The 20430-nt window shown below is 47.4% G+C and overlaps 1 protein-coding gene across 4 annotated transcripts in view; it reads right to left on the bottom strand.

Moving 5' to 3' along the window:
* Positions 1-20430, bottom strand: part of ERI3 (ERI1 exoribonuclease family member 3) — a 130671-nt gene that overhangs the window by 61859 nt on the left and 48382 nt on the right. For 2 of the 4 annotated variants that reach the window (XM_065673536.1, XM_065673533.1), the window contains one exon: positions 17851-17923. In XM_065673536.1, the coding sequence (XP_065529608.1) occupies positions 17851-17923 (73 nt within the window). Of the gene's footprint in view, positions 1-3755; positions 5619-13205; positions 13578-17850; positions 17924-20430 lie in introns of those variants that run through there. The other 2 variants (XM_065673534.1, XM_065673535.1) reach the window with 2 other exon arrangements.

Raw genomic sequence — 20430 nt, 5'->3', positions numbered from 1 at the left:
GTAGTACCCCAAGTCCTTAGGAAGTGGTTTGTTGGGGTCTTGCCTGGCCCATCAAGGTTCAGCAAGGCTTTTACTGCTCTGGCCCTGCCCCTGCTTCCCCCACCAACAGTGACTCTCTGGGAATGGGAATATTAAGTCAATAACCTGGAGCTCAGCTCCCCATGTGACTGGCACACAGGCAGCACCACGTCACCTGAACCCAAGGCAAAGGGGTGCAGCAGCCTCAGATTGCATGCATGGATGTATGAAGAGCCATGGAGGGAAAATACTGTGCAAGCTCATAGCTGCAATCCTCTTCCAGAGCCTCGAAATTAGTAGGCAAATTTAACATGCAGAGAAGCAACCGATTAATAACCCAGCATTGACTTAAGAAGACCTTGAATAATACATAGTGCTTGTACACGGAAGGGGAAAAAGTCAAGTCTTTCTGCTTGTCAAGTGTATCTGCCTTCCAAGCACCAACACTCGATGAGAAATCTCCCTGCCAGCAAGCCACAGCTTCAGGCAGCTCTTCAGAAATGCCTTTTGCTAAGATGAATGGTAAACTTCGTGCCAAGTTAGACTGGCATTTGGACAGGTCCAACTATGGTGCTGTTTTAAATGTAATTAGCACTTCCTGCTAATAGAGTCCCTTTCAACCTGCCAAGCAGACGATGCTAAGCATTTGGAGCCCACAGTGACGAGCCATGGTGATGTCATGTGTTGGCTATGCTGATAGATAAGGGAGAGGATCTTACCATGAGGCTGCCCCAACCTTTCCTTCATCCTGTCTGCACTGCGATCCTCCCAGAGGCTTGGCCACATGAAGGAAAAGTCAGACCCAAACAGACAAAAGACTGGCAGAAGCTCAGCTGCAGGCGCTGGACTCCACTGCACGATGATGACAGCAGCTGAAGCTATGAATGGACTATTCCCTTCCACAGCTTGATGCCAGCTTCTGTTTAATGCTGGTTTTAGTGTGAGACACTGAGAGCAGTGGCATCAGCATCCCTGTCTGGTGCTGTCTACTTTCCTAAATAATGATGGCTGGAGAAATATTTGCTCCCTTTTGGGAATATTCCAAACCAGAACTAGCAGAAAATGGTGTTTACTTTGAAACAGCCACTTTTTTTTGTTTAGGTGCTACCTACACAATGCTCATTGTGAGAGCAGTGGAGCGCTGCAGAGTGCACCGTCAGTGATTTGTGGATCATCAGATCATTTGTGTACCATCAATGACAAATTGTGAACCTAAAATGCAGTAATTCTTGAGCTGGGGAGAAGAACTGAACAGCACCTCAGGCAGAGGCTCCCAACAGCCTGTTATTCCAAATCTTGCAGCTGAGTGACCCTCCTGTGCAGTCAGCCCACAAGGATGCTGCATGGATTTAATACCTGCAAAGCAATTTGAAAGTGAAAAGCCTCACAAGCAAGCCCTGTGGCTGTAGTCCAGGAACAGGAGAGATAAGACCTAATTTCTATTCCCATCTCTCATATGGATTCACAGGGAAATCTTCCAAACCCTCCCCGTGCCTCAGTATCCCCACAATATGTATAGAGTGTTATGAGCTCAAATTCATTCATCTCTTTAAAGAGCTTTAGCGTCTACTGCCTGAAGACCAAAGGACCATCACGCAAAACATGAGCTGCGTACGACACAAGGTCAGAAGGCATTTAAAAAAGCAGCCACCCCATGCAAAATGCAGGGGAAAAAATGTAAGCAGGAAATGAGATTTGTCTTCTTCAGATGTAAATGAGTGCCAGCAAGCAGCAGAGCTCCAAAGATCTGCATTTTAGAACCGAAAAGTGTTTCTACAAAGGAACTACGAAGAAAATGAAATAAACATGCTCAATTCTTAGAATTTGGTTTCCAGAGCAATAAGCACAAAAACTGAGCCCAAAGAAAAGACCTGTATGAGCAACCAAATCCAATCATTATGACAATAAAGAAGAGACATCCGGACTGATGCAGGACTATTTCCAGAGAGAAGTCTGCTCCCCATCCTTTTCACACCCTGCAGTGGCTCAATGGAAGAATATTTAAGAAGTTGCAAGTTTGGTCATAATGTGTAAAAAGCCCCTGAAATGCGACATCATTTACTCTTCTGTGGTATTGCTCAGCAGAGCTAATAAATCTTGCATGAGCAGAGCTGATTCTAATTTTCTAATATGAAAAGGCATTTGGATTGAGAGAGAGGGGAAGATAAAAGTGATTGAATCTCCAATAGCCCAGCGTCAGTGACAAGAAACATCCTGCTACGGACCCCAAGGAAGAATAGCTCCCCCTCCTCCCCAAACCATAGGCACACTCACCCGCTCGCATATCCAATTCTCCCTGCTTTCTGCTCGCCACGTCTCAGTCTCCCCTATTGACAGGACGTGGTTTTAAACACAGTTACACAAGTTATCATTTCTGCCTTTTGATCAATCTGAATTTTCAGGACAATTACCCTCTTAATCAATGATTGCTATCAGCAGCCCCTTGGATTCTTCACCAAGGCAATCGTGCCGCCGGGGCAGACGGCGTGTGCATATGCAATGAAGCTGCGGGGAGGTGCAAGTCCATCTTCCCCTGACGTAGTCGTCGGCTAAAAGGGTGGAGAGCTGTGAAGGCCACTTCAAGGAACACCTGACGTAAAAAATAAACGGAGGGAATTAAAAGGGACGTTGTGTGAGGCATCTGTGGCACAGACGGGCTGCGGGGAGCAGGGAACTGCTGAAAACATCATCGGGTTGAAAAACAAGCCAACTAAACCAACAGATTTACCATCCACTGAAACCATACATTTCAGAGCTACTATAGCCAGCACTAACTGCTCCTAATGAGGCTAATAAAGTCCGTTTGCAATTAGAGACTGAAACTATTAGAAGAAGGAAAAGCAGAGAGGCAGCTTTTAACAGCCTCTAAAGATGTGGGGTTTGGATTTAGCATTTTCTGCAATTTTTTTTTCTTCTATCAGAAATTATTTAACATCACCAAAATGCCCCTAGTGCTTACACACACAAAGCAAGCCTCCTGCTGCTCCTCCCTGGCAGGGTATGTGTTTCGGTAATTGATGTTTGCACAGAACCTCAGCTCTTGGAGGATGCGGCTCCTTAAGGCATCTCTCACCACCACAGCAACACATCCCCAGAGATTCAGATGCCACAAGAAACCCCAAAGCAGCTGAAGCCAAATCGCAGGAGCTGCAGATTGGCTGCGGGATGAGGTTTAGCATCCCTGCTGTTGCAAGAGCACCACCACGTTGGCAGGTTCATGCTGCTTGGCTTTTGTTTTCGGCACTCCAGGCGAGGCAGGGTGAAGAAGCACATGGCTCCCACCTGCACATCACTTTGTTGCTCTCTTGACTACCTTACACGCACAGGACTCCTTAACACATCATAATAGCTTGGCTAGACCTAGATAACCATCATGTCCTTCTTAATAGCTCCAGCAGGTAGTGAGTCTGCATCCTCTCTTCCATTTGGAAATCACCCTGCACCTCTCGGGCGCTGTGCTGGCAGGAGGGAGCTTTGGGACCTGGATGGCAGGAGGGGAATGCTCAAGTAGGGCAAGGCGGTGTGGTGGCAGCGTGGTGGCTTCACCATCTTGACCACCAGCTCAGGCTGGCAGTAGGCAGCAGTGGCAGCTGCCTTTGCAGGCTGCTGGCTGGAGGAGCTCTCCGGAAGGCGCAGTATTTCACTAGCTATTTTACATGGAGAATTGCTGCTCAAAGATATCCCCACTGTGTACTCCAGAGCAATAAAAATAAAAAAAAAAAAACCACAAGAAGAATTCTTTAGGCGGGTAATGGGCATTTTATTCCTTTTTATGACACTAAACATAGGCAGCTGGCATAATTACACCACAATAAAGGCATAATGTGCACCTAGCAGAACAAACTCATACTTTTGATAATTAGGCAGAGCAAACACAGTCTGGGATTCAGTCGCGTGGCTTCACTGTCTCCTGGATCTGCCAGAGCCCCCATCCCTGCAGCACATCAGCCCCATTCCCACAGCTGGATTTAGCTGGGCCCCATGGGCTGGGCAAGTAGAGCATCACCTGAGCACTCTTGCACCAAGAGGAATAGCTCTGCAGCTCACTGCTTACAGCAGGGTGCAGGGTAGGGAGGTGCAGGATGGATCCACGTGCAGCTCCTGAGAGGCAGCTGGAGATGATGCACTAACAGAGCACCAACAAAGGACGTCAACTGCCTCCTGATCGGCACTGACTGACCCCATAGGCAAGGCTACAGTAGAACAACTCCATGCGGCCAAAGCATACATGGTACAACGGCAAAGGGAAACAAAAAACACAGGAGAGATGTAGAGTTTTTCTGGGTTTGGCAGCTAAGCTGAGGCCAGTTTCAGGAGCTGGAAGCGCTAAGCAGGGGCATGGGGACACCCCTCCACAGCAAGGGCCTTGGTCAAATGCACCCTGTGGGACTGCATCCAGAGGGAAGTTGGGCCCCTTGCCAAAAGGCAAGGATGGAAGGGAATGTCTCAGGGAGGCTGAAAGACCCCACCTACAGCAAGGGCCAGTCTGTACCTGCTGGAGGCTAGCAATTAGCTCTCTGAGGGCTTTGTGCTCCCATTAGTCCTCCTAGCCCTGCTAACTTGCAGACCTGCCTCCTCCAAAACACGCAGGCAGGCAGCAGGCGTGCTCCTCTGGCAGCTGCAGACATCCACGCAGGACAGCTCTTCCCTGAGCAAGGAGCTCAGCCAAGGCGGAGATCCTAAATGATCTCTAAAATATTAATAGCATCAATCAGAGCCAGGCTGACAGAGGTTACAACACTGGAGAGCGCAGAGAGCAGGCTTTCCTCCAGTTGGCACAAGACCATACACTAAATAGCCACAGTTTGTTTAAAAATGCATCTGCAGGATGCATGCATAAGCACAGTGCTGGCACAACAGTGCACTGAGGTTTCATTTTCACACTGCCGAAACCCACTGTGGGTGCCAGTCACTGCACGTAGGAGAGAGACCAGCTCGGCTACCCTCTGTCCTACACAGCTTAGTGGAAGCTGGTGGCTTTAAGGTATATTGAGTGCAGTGCAAAAATGCTGGAGTATCTGGCTCAAAGAAAAGTGAAGGAGTTGAAGCTGATCTATCAGCCTTGAGTGAGACCTGCGTATTCATCTGTGGATAGGATGCCCAAGAAAACACGACACAGCATCATTATGAGCTCTTTCAATATGAGATTTAACACAAGGAAGGGAAGAGTAAATACAAGCATCTTGCCTCCACACCTACTGACACGCAGAAAGGCACTGCTAAGAGCTCAATGGGTACTGAGCAGGCCTAGGAAGACTGCAGTGCAGCAATTCAGACTATGACTTCAGGATGCCCATTTGCTCTGGAGCTTTGGTGAGCACCAAAATCCATGTCAAAGCACATAAGGAGAAGCTGGTCCCAGTCTACATGAGGGGCCCAGGGAAAACTAGACACTGTGAGATAGCCCCTGGCTGGGCTCATGCTTTGATGTGATCAGAGTTGCCCTCCCCAGTGGGCCACAAAACAAAAGTTTATGCCTAGATGAAGGGTTGTTTCCTATACAAAAGCAGGCTATCTGCAGACTTTCCAGCCAGTTCTCAGGAAGCCACTGTCATAGATCCGATCCACGGGCTGCAGGCAAAGAGTTCAAGCAAGGAAACCTGCAAGTGGAAAGAGCAATAGCCAGGATAGAGCCAGAAGTACTGTGCCAGCATGGGGGAAGGGTGGCAGGAGACTTTTAATCCCAACTGTGAAATCAACTTGCTTAGTAGCCTTGGGGTTCTGAGGGATTTAATTAATTAATGACTGTGAAGAACTCTAAGTTATTAATATACAAATTCCTGTACAGTATCTCCCACCTCCCGGTTCAGCATCTCTTCCTGCTTTATATCGAGCCCATGAGAAGCAACAGCCAAGCCATGGTACCCCTCTGTGCAATGGGGCAGAGGCTGCACACCCCCCCCCCCCAGTTTCTTAGTCAAGAAGCAGCAGCACCACAGTATCCCCCCTTTCAGCAGGATAGTGCATCACACTCAGCACAGGGCACCAGGAACACCTCATATAACAAAACCTCTTTCAAATCCCTGGCAAGCCAGTTGCTACCATAAACCAGACTGCTGCTGCTGGGGGAGGTGGCAGGCAGTCACTCTCCTTGTAGCCATGCTGGCTTGGTGGGACAATGACGACGAAACTGGTTAATGTTTTAATCTCCAAGGCAACAAAATCTGATTTACCCCCCATCCCTCCCTGGAGAATTACACACATCAGTTCTTTTCCTCCCACATGGAGCTCCTGCCTTTTAAATGCAGGGAAAAGAGGACACAGCTCCTTCCCCAGATACTGGGCAGCTGTACTGGTACCCACGTAAAGCTCCAGCTGAAGGACTGGGATGCAGGGATGCTCTGCCCCATGCCTGGCCCATGGGACTCTGGGAAAGGCCATCTTTCTCACACTGTGCTTTCGCCTACCAGCTCCTCCTGGCCTGGAATGCAGCACACGTTACAGGATTATTGTACAACATGCCCTGCCTCTAATCCCTTCTCCTCTTGCCTTGCTCTGGTATTGACTGCAGGGAGCTGTGTCAGGCGCAGGGTCAGGCTTGCCTCTTGGAATACCAGGGCACGCAGAAGGCTCCAGCCTCTCCAGCTGACCAGAGTACATAAAACTTGGGAAAACACAGCCTGCCCCACACCTTCACATAAGCAGGCATGTGAGAGTGGAGGCCCCCAGCTTCTGCTAACAGCATCGATGCCCCACAGGCACAGCCATGGTCCTGTGTGCAGGTGAAATGCCAGACTGGTGCCAGACAGACACCTGCTCACTGGAGATCCAGGGCCAATTCTGACCATCCTTATGGTTTCCCTGGTCTGCTCCTAGGCTTCCATGCCAAGGGCTCACTACTGGGCAAGTCTGGATGCAAGTGTGTGGCACATCAGCCATGCTGCAGCCATGCTGTGCACACCGTTACTCCCAGCTACAGCAAGGGTCCAGCTAACAGCTCCCAGTCACACCATGACCAGCCCTGCAGCAACTCCCTGCCTATCCAGACCCCATTGTGGTGATCAAGAGGCCACTTCAGCCTGCATAACCTCAATACTGCAGAAAGATTTGTTACCAAAAGAACAAGCTGCTTAGATTTTATTGTGCTTATTTTGCTCAGTTTTGAATGCTCTTTCCAAAACTTTGGCACCTACAGCACACTGCCTCATCCACAGGCAGGACCAGGAGAGCCAGCATGGCTCCTTCCTCCACCTGTGAGCAGCAACCTCTCATGGTGTAAAGGTCTGAGCAGTGTGTTTAACCTCAGCAGCAGTGCGCACACAGCCAGATGGGAGCCAGGAGGCTCCTGGGTGCAGGGGACAGATGCTCAAATCCCCCAGCAAGGGGAGTGCAGGCACAGGGAGGTGCAGCTGAGCAATATGGCACTCAGCAGGAAGAGCAGCACGGGAGGTCTGAGCAGCTGCCTCTGTGCCTTGTGCCTGCAGGCTATGGTGATGTGCATGTAGAACCACAAATGCCAACCTATCCCCAACCACTTGCATAGACAAGGATGCTTTAGGTAAAGCAACCACTGCAGTGCACCCAGCAAACCACTGTTTACAACTTCATCTAGAAGGCTAAGCTTTTGAACTGGTTAATAAAGGCACAGAAACAACAAATTCTACTTAACAATTTGTCCAGTACAGGCAGGCTGCATGGGGCCAAATAAAATAATTGTGTTCCTCAGCTTCCTTGAATCATCACTTTCCTGCCTTATCTGAGAGCCCTCTGTATCACACATGGTAACAGGAGGCCCTGGTCCTTGCTGAAGCCTGAAGGCACTGCCAAATAATAAAGGCCATCTTGGGATTTTCCCCATACAAACATCCTGATCTGGGCAAACAGCATCAGGAAAGGATGGAATAATGTACATGGCAACCCAGGCAACCATCCCTTCTTTCCCTGCTCAGGTGCTCTGGGTTTCAGCGATGTGTCCCAGGGAAAGCAGACTTTCTGTGTCCAACTGTCACAACAGGGCAGGAAGGAGAAGTGATAACTTACACTGTTTGCTTCAGCACCCGACCAGCTCCACCCAAACCATCCCCACCATAGTCTTCTAAACAATGAAATCTCAAGAGCTAAAGATCTCACATCCCTGCCCCCATCCTCAGAGACTGTTTACTGATCTCCTTGCAGCAGTAAGGACATGAGCAACAGCCACCGACCACAACCACTCAGAATAAACTTTACCCTTCCTCTGAACACTTTAATTCTTCCAGAAATGATTTCTGCTTAGTTTTCTCTAAGCTGAACATCCCAGATCCATCAGTCTTTTCTGGGAACACATCTTCCAGCTCTCTGACCCTTCTGTTTCCTTCTGAGCTCTCTCCAGCTGTGTCAGGTCCTCCTCGAGCACAGTACGCAAAAACGGTTTGCTCCAAAGGCTAAAACTAGGCTCCAAAACACCTTGTCTAGGAAAAGAGACGAGATTTTAACATGCGCCTAGCACATTTTAATATGTACTAGTGAAAGAGAGCGTAGGAGAATCCCTGCTGGTAAAGAAGTTAATCCCTGTGTGAGATGAACACATGCTAAAACACATGCAGGATAGCTATGGGGAGGAAGGAAGGACAGAAGGATGAAGAAGTGCCAGGAAGAGCTTGCTGCTAATAGGACCAAAATACTGATGTCCTTTTTACACTGGAGTAGCTCTAACTGGCTTCCACACAACAGGACCTTGACAGAGATTGTCTTTACCTACCCAGCAGAGCCTAAATGGTAGTGAGCAAGGAATGGGCTGCATGTTCCCAGCCCACAGCCTTCTGCTTGCCATGAGTTTGGCAGCAAGAAGGGTTCTCTTTCACCCAGGTGTGGATTTTATGGCCAAAAGGATTTACTAATCTGCTATTTCACAAGCCAGGAAACTCAGCTACTTTCTAGTGAACCAAGACCAAGAACTTACATTAACCCACAGGGGATCACATCTTTCCTGTTAGCTCCAAGAACAGCTTGTACAGAGATACGCTCCATAGAAAATTGCTCCTGTGCTTTTAGGATGCAACAAGAAAAAATAAAACAACAAAAGCCAAAGAAGAGGGAAACACACAAAACCATTTGATTTAGACAAAGATGGACACTGCTTATTTCTGCCCTCCCGGGATGGGCATGTATGTTATCACTCAAGTCATCCAAAACCAGTGAAGCCTCCAGGCTGCATCTAGAGCCCCTCTCAGCTGTGGCAAGACCAGCTCCTGAGACTGCAAGAAAAGGAAATGAAATGCAAGGCTGGGATCATTACTTTGAAACTATAAGCTCGTGCCACTGAGCCAAAGCCTGTTATATCGACATGGGTTTGTGTCACCCCAGCAGCAGAGATCATTCTCCATCTCCGCTTGCTCGGCTCCCCTCCTCCCAGGACAGCAGTGCTCCGCAATGCTCTGTGAAGTCTAGCTAAAGAAAAACTCCCAACACCTTGCCCAGCAGGCTTAAGTTATAGGGTTGAGCTACTGCAGAGCAGAAAGTACCCTGCTGACTGCTCCACCACGCTCGGAAGCTGCTGGCAAAGCACAAAGTGCCACTTGCAGAGGAGCAAATAGCAAACCCCCCAAGTTCCCTTCCCTGGGGCAGAGAGCCTAGAGAGGGGTGCTGCTTCTTAAAGCCTCCTGTATTTAAAAGGCACAGAACTTGTACCTCAGCTGTTACACAAGATGCTCCCAGCCCGTCTTCAGTCACCAGCCTGGGCAGCAGCTCTGACGGATGGAGACAACTCTGCTTGCCAGTGAGACCCGGCGGCTGAGACAGTGGAGGGCAACAACTACTGGCCACACAGCCCACACACCATGCCTTTGTCGCCTTTGTTTTATGTGAAAATGGACGTTAAACCCAACCCTGATGGTTTCTCTACCATTACAGGAGCACCAGTAATATTAATACAAGAGCACTCAGTACATATTGCAAACCCACCACATCGACAACCCCTTGGTCCATCTGGTTAGAACTTCTAGGAAACAGAGGCAAAGAAGTCTGATGTATCAACTCATCCTGCATCCCCTTCGAATGAGTCCAGGAGGAGGAAAGGGAAAAGACTGCCAAGAACTTGCAGACTCTCAGCCTCTCTTCCCAGTACAACCTTCCTGCACACCATTTTCCTTGGAAATGTGTTTTTACTGATTTTTCGAAATGTGTTTTTTACTCTTTGTTAAATAAGAAAGGACAGACAGGTCCTTCTGTAGCAGGATGGAGAGGGGCTGCTCCTTTAAGCCCTCTCCTGGATGCCCTTTCCCTTTGAGATGACTGTCCTCGACTCCCTCCTCATCTCCCTCCTTTTGATTTAAGAGTTCCTCTTCTGGCCCTGACAGTAAGGTATTTCTGTCCCACAGATTATAACTCACTCTGGGCTATTATTCAACTCCCAAGCCCTGGCCCTGCTGCATTTAGTCCAAACATAATATCCTTCATGCATATATTATCTGTCTCCCTATTATCTGGAATCATTTCGGAATTAAATTTCAGTCCTGCAATATTGGCTTGAAGAGCGGCTCGCTTTATGGGCTAGTCAAAGGTTAGAATACCAATCAAAATAACACTGCCGATGCAGAGAGACATTTTAATATTCCAAAACCCGGTAATTGTAAAAGGACATAATATTTTTTCCCTGATTACCCCAAAGGCAACACATGTTAACAATGAGAGGGAGAGAGTGAAGGAAATTTCAGAGTTCAGACAGCCGCACGACAGATTTAAAGGAGAAGTGGTGGACGGCTGCTGTGCTCCAGCCCCTGGAGTAGGAGGGCTCCCATGCCCATGCCAGCGGGATGCCGGCCTCTCCATACCCAGCCTCGCAGCATTCGTGCCACCTCTGGTCCCCCAAGTCAGGAGCCTTTGAGGGTGCTGTCACCACAAGGGAATGGAGCGGCCAGAGCTATGCTGAGATGGACAGCTGAAGATGATCATGGCAGAAGAAACTGCCGGGATTGGCTGCAAAGGCCATGAGACTGCCCCAAATTAACTCCTGCTTGAACCAGAGCTGATCTTTTTGGGGAAAAAACCTTGCTTCCTGAGCTGGAGAACGCACCACAGCCCTCGGTAAGTTGTTCCAATGGTTAATTACCCTCACTGTAAAAATCTGCACCTGAATTACCTCGCTTTGGCTTCCAGGCACTGGAACTGCTTACGCAGTTCTCTTCACTGGTGACTTCGTAGCAGTCTTCCGGTATCTGAAGGGGGCCTACAAGGATGCTGGAGAGAGACTCTTCATCAGGGACTGCAGTGATAGGACAAGGGGTAATGGATTCAAACTTAAACAGGGAAAGTTCAGGTTAGATATAAGGAAGACGTTCTTCACTGTGAGGGTGGGGAGGCGCTGGAACAGGTTGCCCAAAGAAGTGATAAATGCTCCATCCCTGGCAGTGTTCAAGGCCAGGTTGGACAGAGCCTTGGGCGACACAGTCTAGTGCGAGGCATCCCTGCCCATGGCAGGGGATTGGAACTGGATGATCTTAAGGTCCTTTCCAACCCAAACCATTCTATGATTCTATGCTTTTGTCTGCTAGACTGAAGGAGCCTCTCACCACATTTTAGCTCTCCTTTTAAATACTTACAGACTACAGTCAAGTCTCCCTTACCCTTCTCTCTGTAACTTTAAATGGCCCCCAGGGTCTTACAGCTCTTGTCCAATCTTCAAGTCTCCAGTATTCTTTCCAGTGCAGAGATGGAACCCAGCATCCCACACCGGTCAAAACAGTTCCAATGAAATGGATGATCCAGCCCCTCTGCTCCTACTCGTCATTGCCTGTTTATAAATCCAAAGCAGCTGCCTCCTGGATGCAGTATCTGCACACTTTATCGAAGATGATTTTTATGTTTTCTTTTAGGGCATTGATAAAAGTGTTAAATACAAGAGGTCTGAGAAATAGATCCCTGTGGGACCCCACTAGGAAGACATGCACTCCATGATGATTATCCATTTACAATTAAATGCTAGGAGCTGTCAGTTTGCTCGTTCTTAATCAATGTAATGTGTGCCATGTTGATTTTGTATCACTCTTGTTTCTTAATCAAAATGTCATAAGGTACCAAGTCAAATGCCTTCCAGAAGTATATTACGTTGACATGGTTACCTTTATCAACCAAACATGCAGTCTCATAAAAAAAAATATCAAGTTACTTTGAAAAAGATCTAGTTTCCATAAATCCACATTGATTGGCATTATATTACCCTCTTTTCATTCTTTATTAATCAACTATGATATCTGGCTTTTCATTACTTTGCCCAGAATTAATGTCAAGCTGATAGGGCTATAATTACTTCATCGGTCATCCCATTTGCCCTTCTAAATTACTGGTATAACATTAGCGTTCTTCCAGTCCTCTAGAACTTCCCCCATGTTCAAAGACTTATTAACAGTCCAGGGCTTCTCAGCCAGCTCTTCAAAAACTCTTGTAGACCAGTTATGCAAAATGCCAACCAAAAGCCACCACTTAGCTTTATCAGAAAATTGCGTTGTAACAGCAAACCTCTTGCTCAGCAATAGGGCAGCCTCTGCCTTTCTGTAAATACAGAGCTAAGTATTTATCAAACACAGTCATTTTGCTGTTACAAGCAATTCCTTCAACTTCCTTCCAGCTGTGAACCAATGCCACTACACAGACACTTTTATTTGCTAATCTCCATGGAAAAGACACTTTTACTCCCCTTAACTCTGGAGTCACACTTCTTACGTTTCCTTTCACAACCTCTCACCTTCTCGCCTTCTGAGAGAGACCTTCCGAAGCCAAGAAGTCCACAGCCAAGTGTGAGAAGCCCAGGAAAGTACAGCTCCCATTGAAGGAAGGTGTGACAGGGTTTGGGAGCACTCACCCATGCTGCAAACCAGCAAAGCACTGAGCACTGCGGGTATATGAGCAGCTGTTCACAGTTAAGTGGCAACATCTTTCCATGTGCTTGGTGCTTTGGCCATGAAACACTCTGCCTAAGGAGTCCTCTGCTATTTGTAATCTTCCTAGGCATTTCATATTCCCCATCGCCAGTAACTCAATAAACAGACAAATGATAACAATCACAATAAGTCCTCATGAAGTTAGACCTCACAAAAGCAACTTCCAGCCACATAGGCCAAAAAATTAAACCATTTTTCAGTTATACCCATTTCAAAGTTCTTCATCCAAAGCACTCCTCCTCCCACCCCAAAGGCAGATGGAATTGTTAATTCAGAGGAGAGACAAAAAGCTGTTAGCAAATCTTTGTTTGTTTAAGATGTGTTTATTTCTAGTTGCCAAATATTAACAAAAACATCCTATTACAGGCTTCCTCTGTTAGATTTCACAATGTGAAGAGGTGACCTTAAAACATTTGTGCGTTGTAATAGTTGTTTGTTTCCAACTAGGAGTATCTAGATACCAACAAAGGCCAGCTCTGCACACAACCATGGCACCCTCAACATGATCACGGTGTGCTGCCTAGGGCTGTCACCTCTGTTTCGTGATGCTGAGAGAAGGAAAGTTGCATTCCTCCACACACATCATTCAGCCCCTGCCTTTCGTAAAAACTCTTCTGAACTTCAGGAGGATGTCAGGCCAGGACCAGTTTTCTGTCACTTCTTAAGGAACCACTATTTCTGTACCTAAAGATATGCTGCCTTCTGTGAACAGAAATCAAAGATGGTCAAACATGCCAGGTCAGATGTCCTGAGAAAAGGGCAGCTCTGTGATGGGTATGAAGATTGTCTTTTTAAACAAAATAAATAAAGTATCGTTTGGAAATGAAGGAATAAACCAAAACCTTAATGGATACATGAACCACTTTTAACCGCTTAACATCCAGAGAAATGGGGGAGCGGGATAGTGTATACAGTGCTAAAAATAGCTTCCACAACCCAGTTCTACTCACAGCGCCCGCAAGTACCTTTGCGCCAGCCCTCTGACAAGTTATGCTGTGCTGGAAGAGACACAATTAAGCAAGAGTATGGCAGAGGTCTCAAGAATAACACAGGGGAGAAGAACTGGGAACACTTATTTGCTCTTTCACACAATGCAAGACCTCAGCCCAAGAAAATGATCTGACAGTAGGATTAAAAGAAACAAAAGGACCCACATCTTCACGCAACATATGAATAAACAGAGTATAATTAATGCATAACTAAACAGCAACACTCATTGCTGCAGGATGATGTTGAAACTGAAGCATGAACAGATTCAGAAAAAGAGGTACAAATTTCTGCTAGACGGATGCGGTAAAAACTGTGGGTGCTCGACACAGTGGTCATAAGGCAGCCACCAGCTCTCAATCCTTGAAGAGACAATTGTTGGGAAGCAGAGAAAGTTGTCTTGAACCATGCTCTCCTTGTTACACCTGCAAGCACCAGTTACTAGCCTGTGGTACAGAGACAATCTGGGTTATACCTTTGGTCTGGCTATTTTGACACCCGCAGCATCCTTCTAAGGTTTTTCTTGCACAAGCTAATTCTAAGAAAATTTAGCTTCACCCCATTCTTCCACCTCCTCCCTCCATCAAACCACTCTCCCCTCTGTGATGTGCTCCCTACCCAGTGGTGCTGATACTGCTGATTGCTGGATTTCCCATTCCCAGGTTTCCGGCCACCCTGCAATTGTAAGCACCTTGTCCTCAGCCTAACACCATGCCGGCTTCATCCCCGCAGGATGAGGCTCTACCACAGGACCAACCATGCTGCTAACTGAAGCAGGACCTGGAACGATAAACCACAGAGGGTCCTGAAAAAGCAAAGGGAGTATGAATGAGAGCTGATCCTTCTGTTAGAATAAGAACTAATGAATTTACTCAGGCTACCTGAGGATGCTCTTGGGGCAGCAGCTTGGTTATAGCTTGTTAGCTGCAGCAGCTTTCCTTTTCACATAAATCTTGACCCACAGCCTCCTGCTTTCTGCATATATTACTCCACTGGTGTCCTTCTCTCCCGACATGAAGCACTCTGCTATTTCCATCCTGAGCATCCAGCTCCAATGATGTAGCTCAGGTTCTGCACCTCAGTCCCAACCCACAGGGCCTCTGTGGATCGACATGACAGGTACATAAGGAGAACTGGCAGATGGGATACTGGCTCTCTATTGAGATGGTTTAGGGGGATATCTGAAATGCTGCAGCATTCAGAGAAAGCCTCCTCTGCTTTCTGCTGCCCTCCCACAACGCTGAGCTAATCGAAGAGAAGAACATGATAACTCTCTGCCCCAAGTCAGTTCTACACTGACAGTTCACTAGAGATACAAGATCGCTCAGTGACATTAAAAATGTCAGCAAACACCGATCAGGCTTGACAGAAGGGATGCATTAGCAGGCTGGGGGGGCACAGGGCAAGGTAAAAACTTCAGCAAACACGGTCAAGTGCACAGGCAGCTTTTCTGCCTCTGTCCTCCACAGATCTTTTTCACAAATCTCAAGACACTGTGGCCACCATCACAACAGTCAGATGTGGAGCTCACTACCACCTGCACAGCCAGATCAATCCAAAAACGTTTGCTTGGGGAAACACGAGCGTGGTAGCTAGTGGGGGCAGATTCCTGTCTTCAGCTTGCCTGAGAGGCATGTCTTGGAAACTGCGAAACAGGCCTGGAGCCGTGGGGTTCTCACCTCAACTGCCCCTGCAGTAAACAAGTGACAAGGGAAGAGTTTACAGGAGAATAAACCCTGAGAAAGACCATCTCACCACTATGGCAAGAGGAACCACTGAGCTCTGGAGCATCCTGTCCTCTGGCACAGTGAGCACAGACAAGGACTGTTTCTTCAAATGATACAAAATGGAGACAAAGAGGAGCTGAAGCCTTGTGTGCATTGGCAGAGAGAATCCGGAGCATGTTCTGCTGCTGTTCCACTACCCACAGGTACACAAACACGTCTGCCCCATGCACACACCTTTCCATATGTAATCTCAGACTTCCACATTGGCTTGTTATTTGCAGCAACAGCTCCCTGACTCAAAAGGGCTCTCGTGCTCTGCTCACAAGCAGAGACCCAAAGAAGCAACAGCAGATGCAGGTGGGGCCATCCTGCAGGAAAATGCTCTCGGTCACACATGCCTGTTTTCTCCATGTCTGAAACATCTAAGTCTTTTAATTATCCATAACCTAGAAATTAGCAGTTTCGCACACCCCCCACCCCCTCCTGCCCCAGCACCTTCATTTCATGGATCAGGTCAGTGGCAGACTTGCCCTAGGAAGTATTTCTAAGTCAGGAACATGCCACAGGTAGGGGAAAAGGGGCCACCTGATCTATGCAGGGAAGAACAGGGGAGCTATATACCTGTCCACTCTTGCTTGTCTCACACTAGGAGCTCACTCAAAAGAAACTGAGGCTTATTGGGTGCAGGTGCTTGGACAGAATTACTTATTCAGGCTGGAAATCCTCTCTTGTGACCCCTTCAGAGAACTGGGCAAGGGAGCACTTGACTGCAACAGCTTCCCTCCTCCTCCTGCCTTTAGCTCTGCGCTTAGTACTTCATGGATGCTCAACTTAGCACAATACATAAAATACCCATCTTGAAGAACAGCCACTTGCCTGGATGTCCACATTATGATGAATCCCAGCTCCTAACACGCTAAATCCAGGAGATTTGAACTACAGGAAAGAGCTGTGAGTCATTCATCCTGAGCCCCAGAGGAGGAACATGGCTGGATCAACCTACTTCTTAGCAAACATCACAGCACATAGGGATTTTTTTTTATTTGTTTCTTTTTAAGTATTATTATTCTGCAGCCATCAACCTGCTGGTTATATAGCTGCTATCCATTCACCGGAAGTTTAGTGAACTTCAAATGGCGATCATTAATGGTCACTGAACTGCAGAATGCCCCAATGTGCTTTCAGATTTCATTTACCAAGGACCAGCAATCAGCCAAAAGATTTGCTCTGACAGCAGGGAAATACAAGACCCTTTGACAAGTTCAGCTGGGAATGTGCTGCCAGCATCTCTTGTTAAGTTCATGTTCTACCCTATTTGATGGAACAGATCATGCAAATTGTCCTTCTGCCTGTCACTCGAGCTTCCATTTAAAACAATAAATAAATAAAAGAACAAAAGAAAAGCCCACAATGAGCTGTTTACAAGCAAATTCCACTTACCGAGACCCCTAATTATCAAGAAAAGATGCAGAAACCCAAATAAAACACTGAATTGGATGGGGGGAGGGAATCTTAACCAGGAAGGCCACCCCAGCTTCTCTCATGCACAGACCCCAGCCTTTCCCCTCACCCTGCTACTGCTTGTAATCACACTTGTTCTTTTCTTCCCATTTTGATTTGTGACTAATGGCATCACCATGTTTTTCTGTGCAGACAGAACAGCACTGCCAGGAGACCCTGTGGATGCACACCAAGCTCCTCTGTAGACACCCAGAGAAGGCGTGGAGCAACACAAGGCACCAGACAGTAAAGTCCGAGGCATTTTGCTTTGCAAAGTGATCACCAGTCTCTTAGGTGGATGTGCTGCTGAGACATCTTCCGTCCCTGCACCGCGAAGGGAAATGCTGGTTTTTATACTGGAACATATCCACATTTATCAACTAGAATTTGATCTGAAGGGAACCGTGCTCCTAGGAGCTTTATACGGCTGCAAAACAAAACAGAGTCAGCAACACCGAGGCCAATACAACCTTCAGTTGCAGAGGGGCCTCACAGTGTCCCACTATTATGCAGAGACACCGCACTGTGCCTGCCACAATGGGCTTCTCCCCAGCTGCAGAACACATCCCATCAAGTACAGTAAGACTCTATTAGAGGAGATACAATAGGGAGCTGGAGGACTCGCTCAGCCCAGCTTCTGAGAAAATAACTCATTTCAATGCAAAACAGCAGTAGTTATTAGACACCTCCTTAAAGAGGAAAGGAGAAGGGCAAGGGGAGGGGGAGGTTGAAGGAGACCATGGCAGTTTGTGTAAAAGTACCTTTTTCAGATTAATCCACTGTTTGAAGTAATCAGCAACCGGCAGCCCTAAGTACTGGCATTGTCCTGGTAACCTGTAAGAGAGAAGAGAGAGCAGGTTTGATTCAATCAGTGTCCTGACAACACAAACTCTGTTTTCTTAAGTGCATTTTGTTCCGAGATGGAAGAGACCCTCAAGTCCGCTGTAACACGCTGCACATCAGAAGGACCATAGCTCTTGGCAAAAGGAGAGTATCTCATGAGAGCACAGCTTGGCTGAAGACTTACATTACATCCAGCCACATCCAGGCTGCTGATACCTTTCACACTGATCATTTTCAACAGGAGCTGTGTGCAAGCACAGCATGCAGCTCTGCTCCACAGTGGCTAACACACAAACGTGACTGGAGCATCCTGGCTGTCCTTTGCTAAGTGAACACATCACAAATCCCTGCAAAACCATCCTGCTCAGCCAGTGGCTCACGGGGCAGGTGGAAAGACTGACAATTCACCTGCCATGCCCTAGCGCTTTTCCATTTGAACTTTATGGTTAAAACACCGAATGAGACATAGGGAGGGAAGAAGGCACGAATACATTCAGTTTTTAGGTAGTAACGCTGCAGGACCAATGTTTTAGGGCTAAGAAAGCAGAGGCTGTCTTCCGAGCATGTGCTTGGAAGAAGAAAGCAGTCACAACTCTGAAGATACAAGATGCTGCACACTGTCACACTATGGGTTGGGGTACGAGCAGCCAGAGCTATGAGCACATGTAGAATCATAGAATGGTTAGGGTTGGAAAGGACCTTAAGATCATCTTAACATCTCCCTTCCTACAGCAAGCTGCAGAACAGGGCTCACAAAACGGCACTTGTGAGGGAATTTCCCAAAGGGACAGGAGGACCCCAGGATTTGGAAAGCTGTTTCTCCCACATTCTGATGAGTGTTTTGGCAGGGGAGCTACTAAGTGCCCCTCAGAGGGGGAAGCCTGAGTCGCGAAGCCAAGCAGCTTCAGCCAAGCCTGTGCAGGAAGATGAGTTATGGGAGTTTTCCCCGGCCGGTTTGATCTGATCAAGAGTAATTGATGGATCTTGTTCATTCACGTACTGCTGAGCACGCCTGGGGCACTGGTCACAGGATCTTTAACTGAAGCAAAGGAACATCCCAAATAAATATGTCAACTAAATAAATGACTAAATTAGAGCCATTTGTGCATGTTAAAAGCCACAGCCCCAGAAATCGGCTTTTGCAAACAGAGGGGGGTGGGGAATCTTACAACTTCCTTGGGCATTTGGGAGGTTGTAGAAGAGGAGGGAAGAGCTGCAAGTGCCAGCATCAGCTGTTCAAACATCCCAACGCAGACCATATCCAAGGCAAAGTCTTCTCCCACTCCTCCATAAAGGAGAGAGTGAATAGTCTAGACCGGACTTTAGACTCAAGGCTGAAATTCAGGAACAAGCTCTGGTCACATGTGGATACAAGCTAGATACACCACCTTGAGCTGTACCTGAATGTTCAGCCCAGCTCCAAACCCTTTGCTGAACAGAGCAGCACCTCTTCAGACCTACAGTTTCCCAAGTACAGAGATGAAGGACTGACACAGACAATGCACTTGCAGATAACGTGAGACTCAGGGTAAAACAGTACCAGAGTGATTTGGTGTCAGTGCTGCATCAGTTTCTCTGGGAAGAAAAGGAAGGAAGCTCGCAAACATATCCAGGAGAATCTCCAGGGAATACCTGGCCAGTGGAGCCAGCACACACTGCAACCCACCAGCATACTGGCTTTTTGAGTCCTGCTTAGGCTAAGACAGAAATAGACTCCCTGTGCCAAATCCAAATGCCTGGTTATTATTTAGGAGCAATAATTTAAGTCATACAAACACATTTGAATACGGAGGTCCAGAGGAATTTCTTTGAAAGCAAGAAGCCTGTCAACAAGCTTGCAAGCAGCAGTGCTCTGGCAATTTGCAGGATAAGCAATGTGACTTGACAGCACAGTCTCATCTCTGGCCATGGCTCATCTGATGCTAGCACCATCATGCTGAAATAAACCACCTGGAGTCACCCCCCACAATTGCATAGCTGTCACATAAATAGCAGCCTGGTCCATGCATTTCGCTGCCATTACACATATGGCCATGACATTCGTAGTTGAACAGACCCCACCAGCCCCTATCAACATGCTGAGAAAGCTTGCTCTCCAGGAAAGCTGCTTTCTACTGGAAAGATCACCAGAAAAGGAACCATCTAAACCAAATGACTCATCTAAACACACATGTGATCAGTTCAACCTCTCTTAGACTGCTCACATTTAGAGAGGATGGTAAGAAGAGTCAGCAAAAGGTATGTTACTAAAAGCAGAGTTTCTTCTCCCAATCCAAGAGGTTTTCATTAATACACATCCCATTTATAATATTCCCTGTTAGAGGAATAATTATCAATTCACCTAACACTGGGACAGGGCCCAGAAGTAGCAAGTACAGCACTGCTCTTGTTAGCCACAGGAATTGACAGCTAACCACCCAGTGCAACGAATGACATCTAAAGCATTTCCCTCCCTGTGGGACCAAAAGGCCCAGCAAACTGGACAGTCTGGTTCCATT

This window comes from Lathamus discolor, chromosome 3 (genome assembly GCF_037157495.1).
Source record: "Lathamus discolor isolate bLatDis1 chromosome 3, bLatDis1.hap1, whole genome shotgun sequence".
NCBI classification, from domain to species: domain Eukaryota; kingdom Metazoa; phylum Chordata; class Aves; order Psittaciformes; family Psittacidae; genus Lathamus; species Lathamus discolor.
Note: the sequence above shows the minus strand (reverse complement) of the source record. Positions and strands in the feature narration are given on the sequence as shown.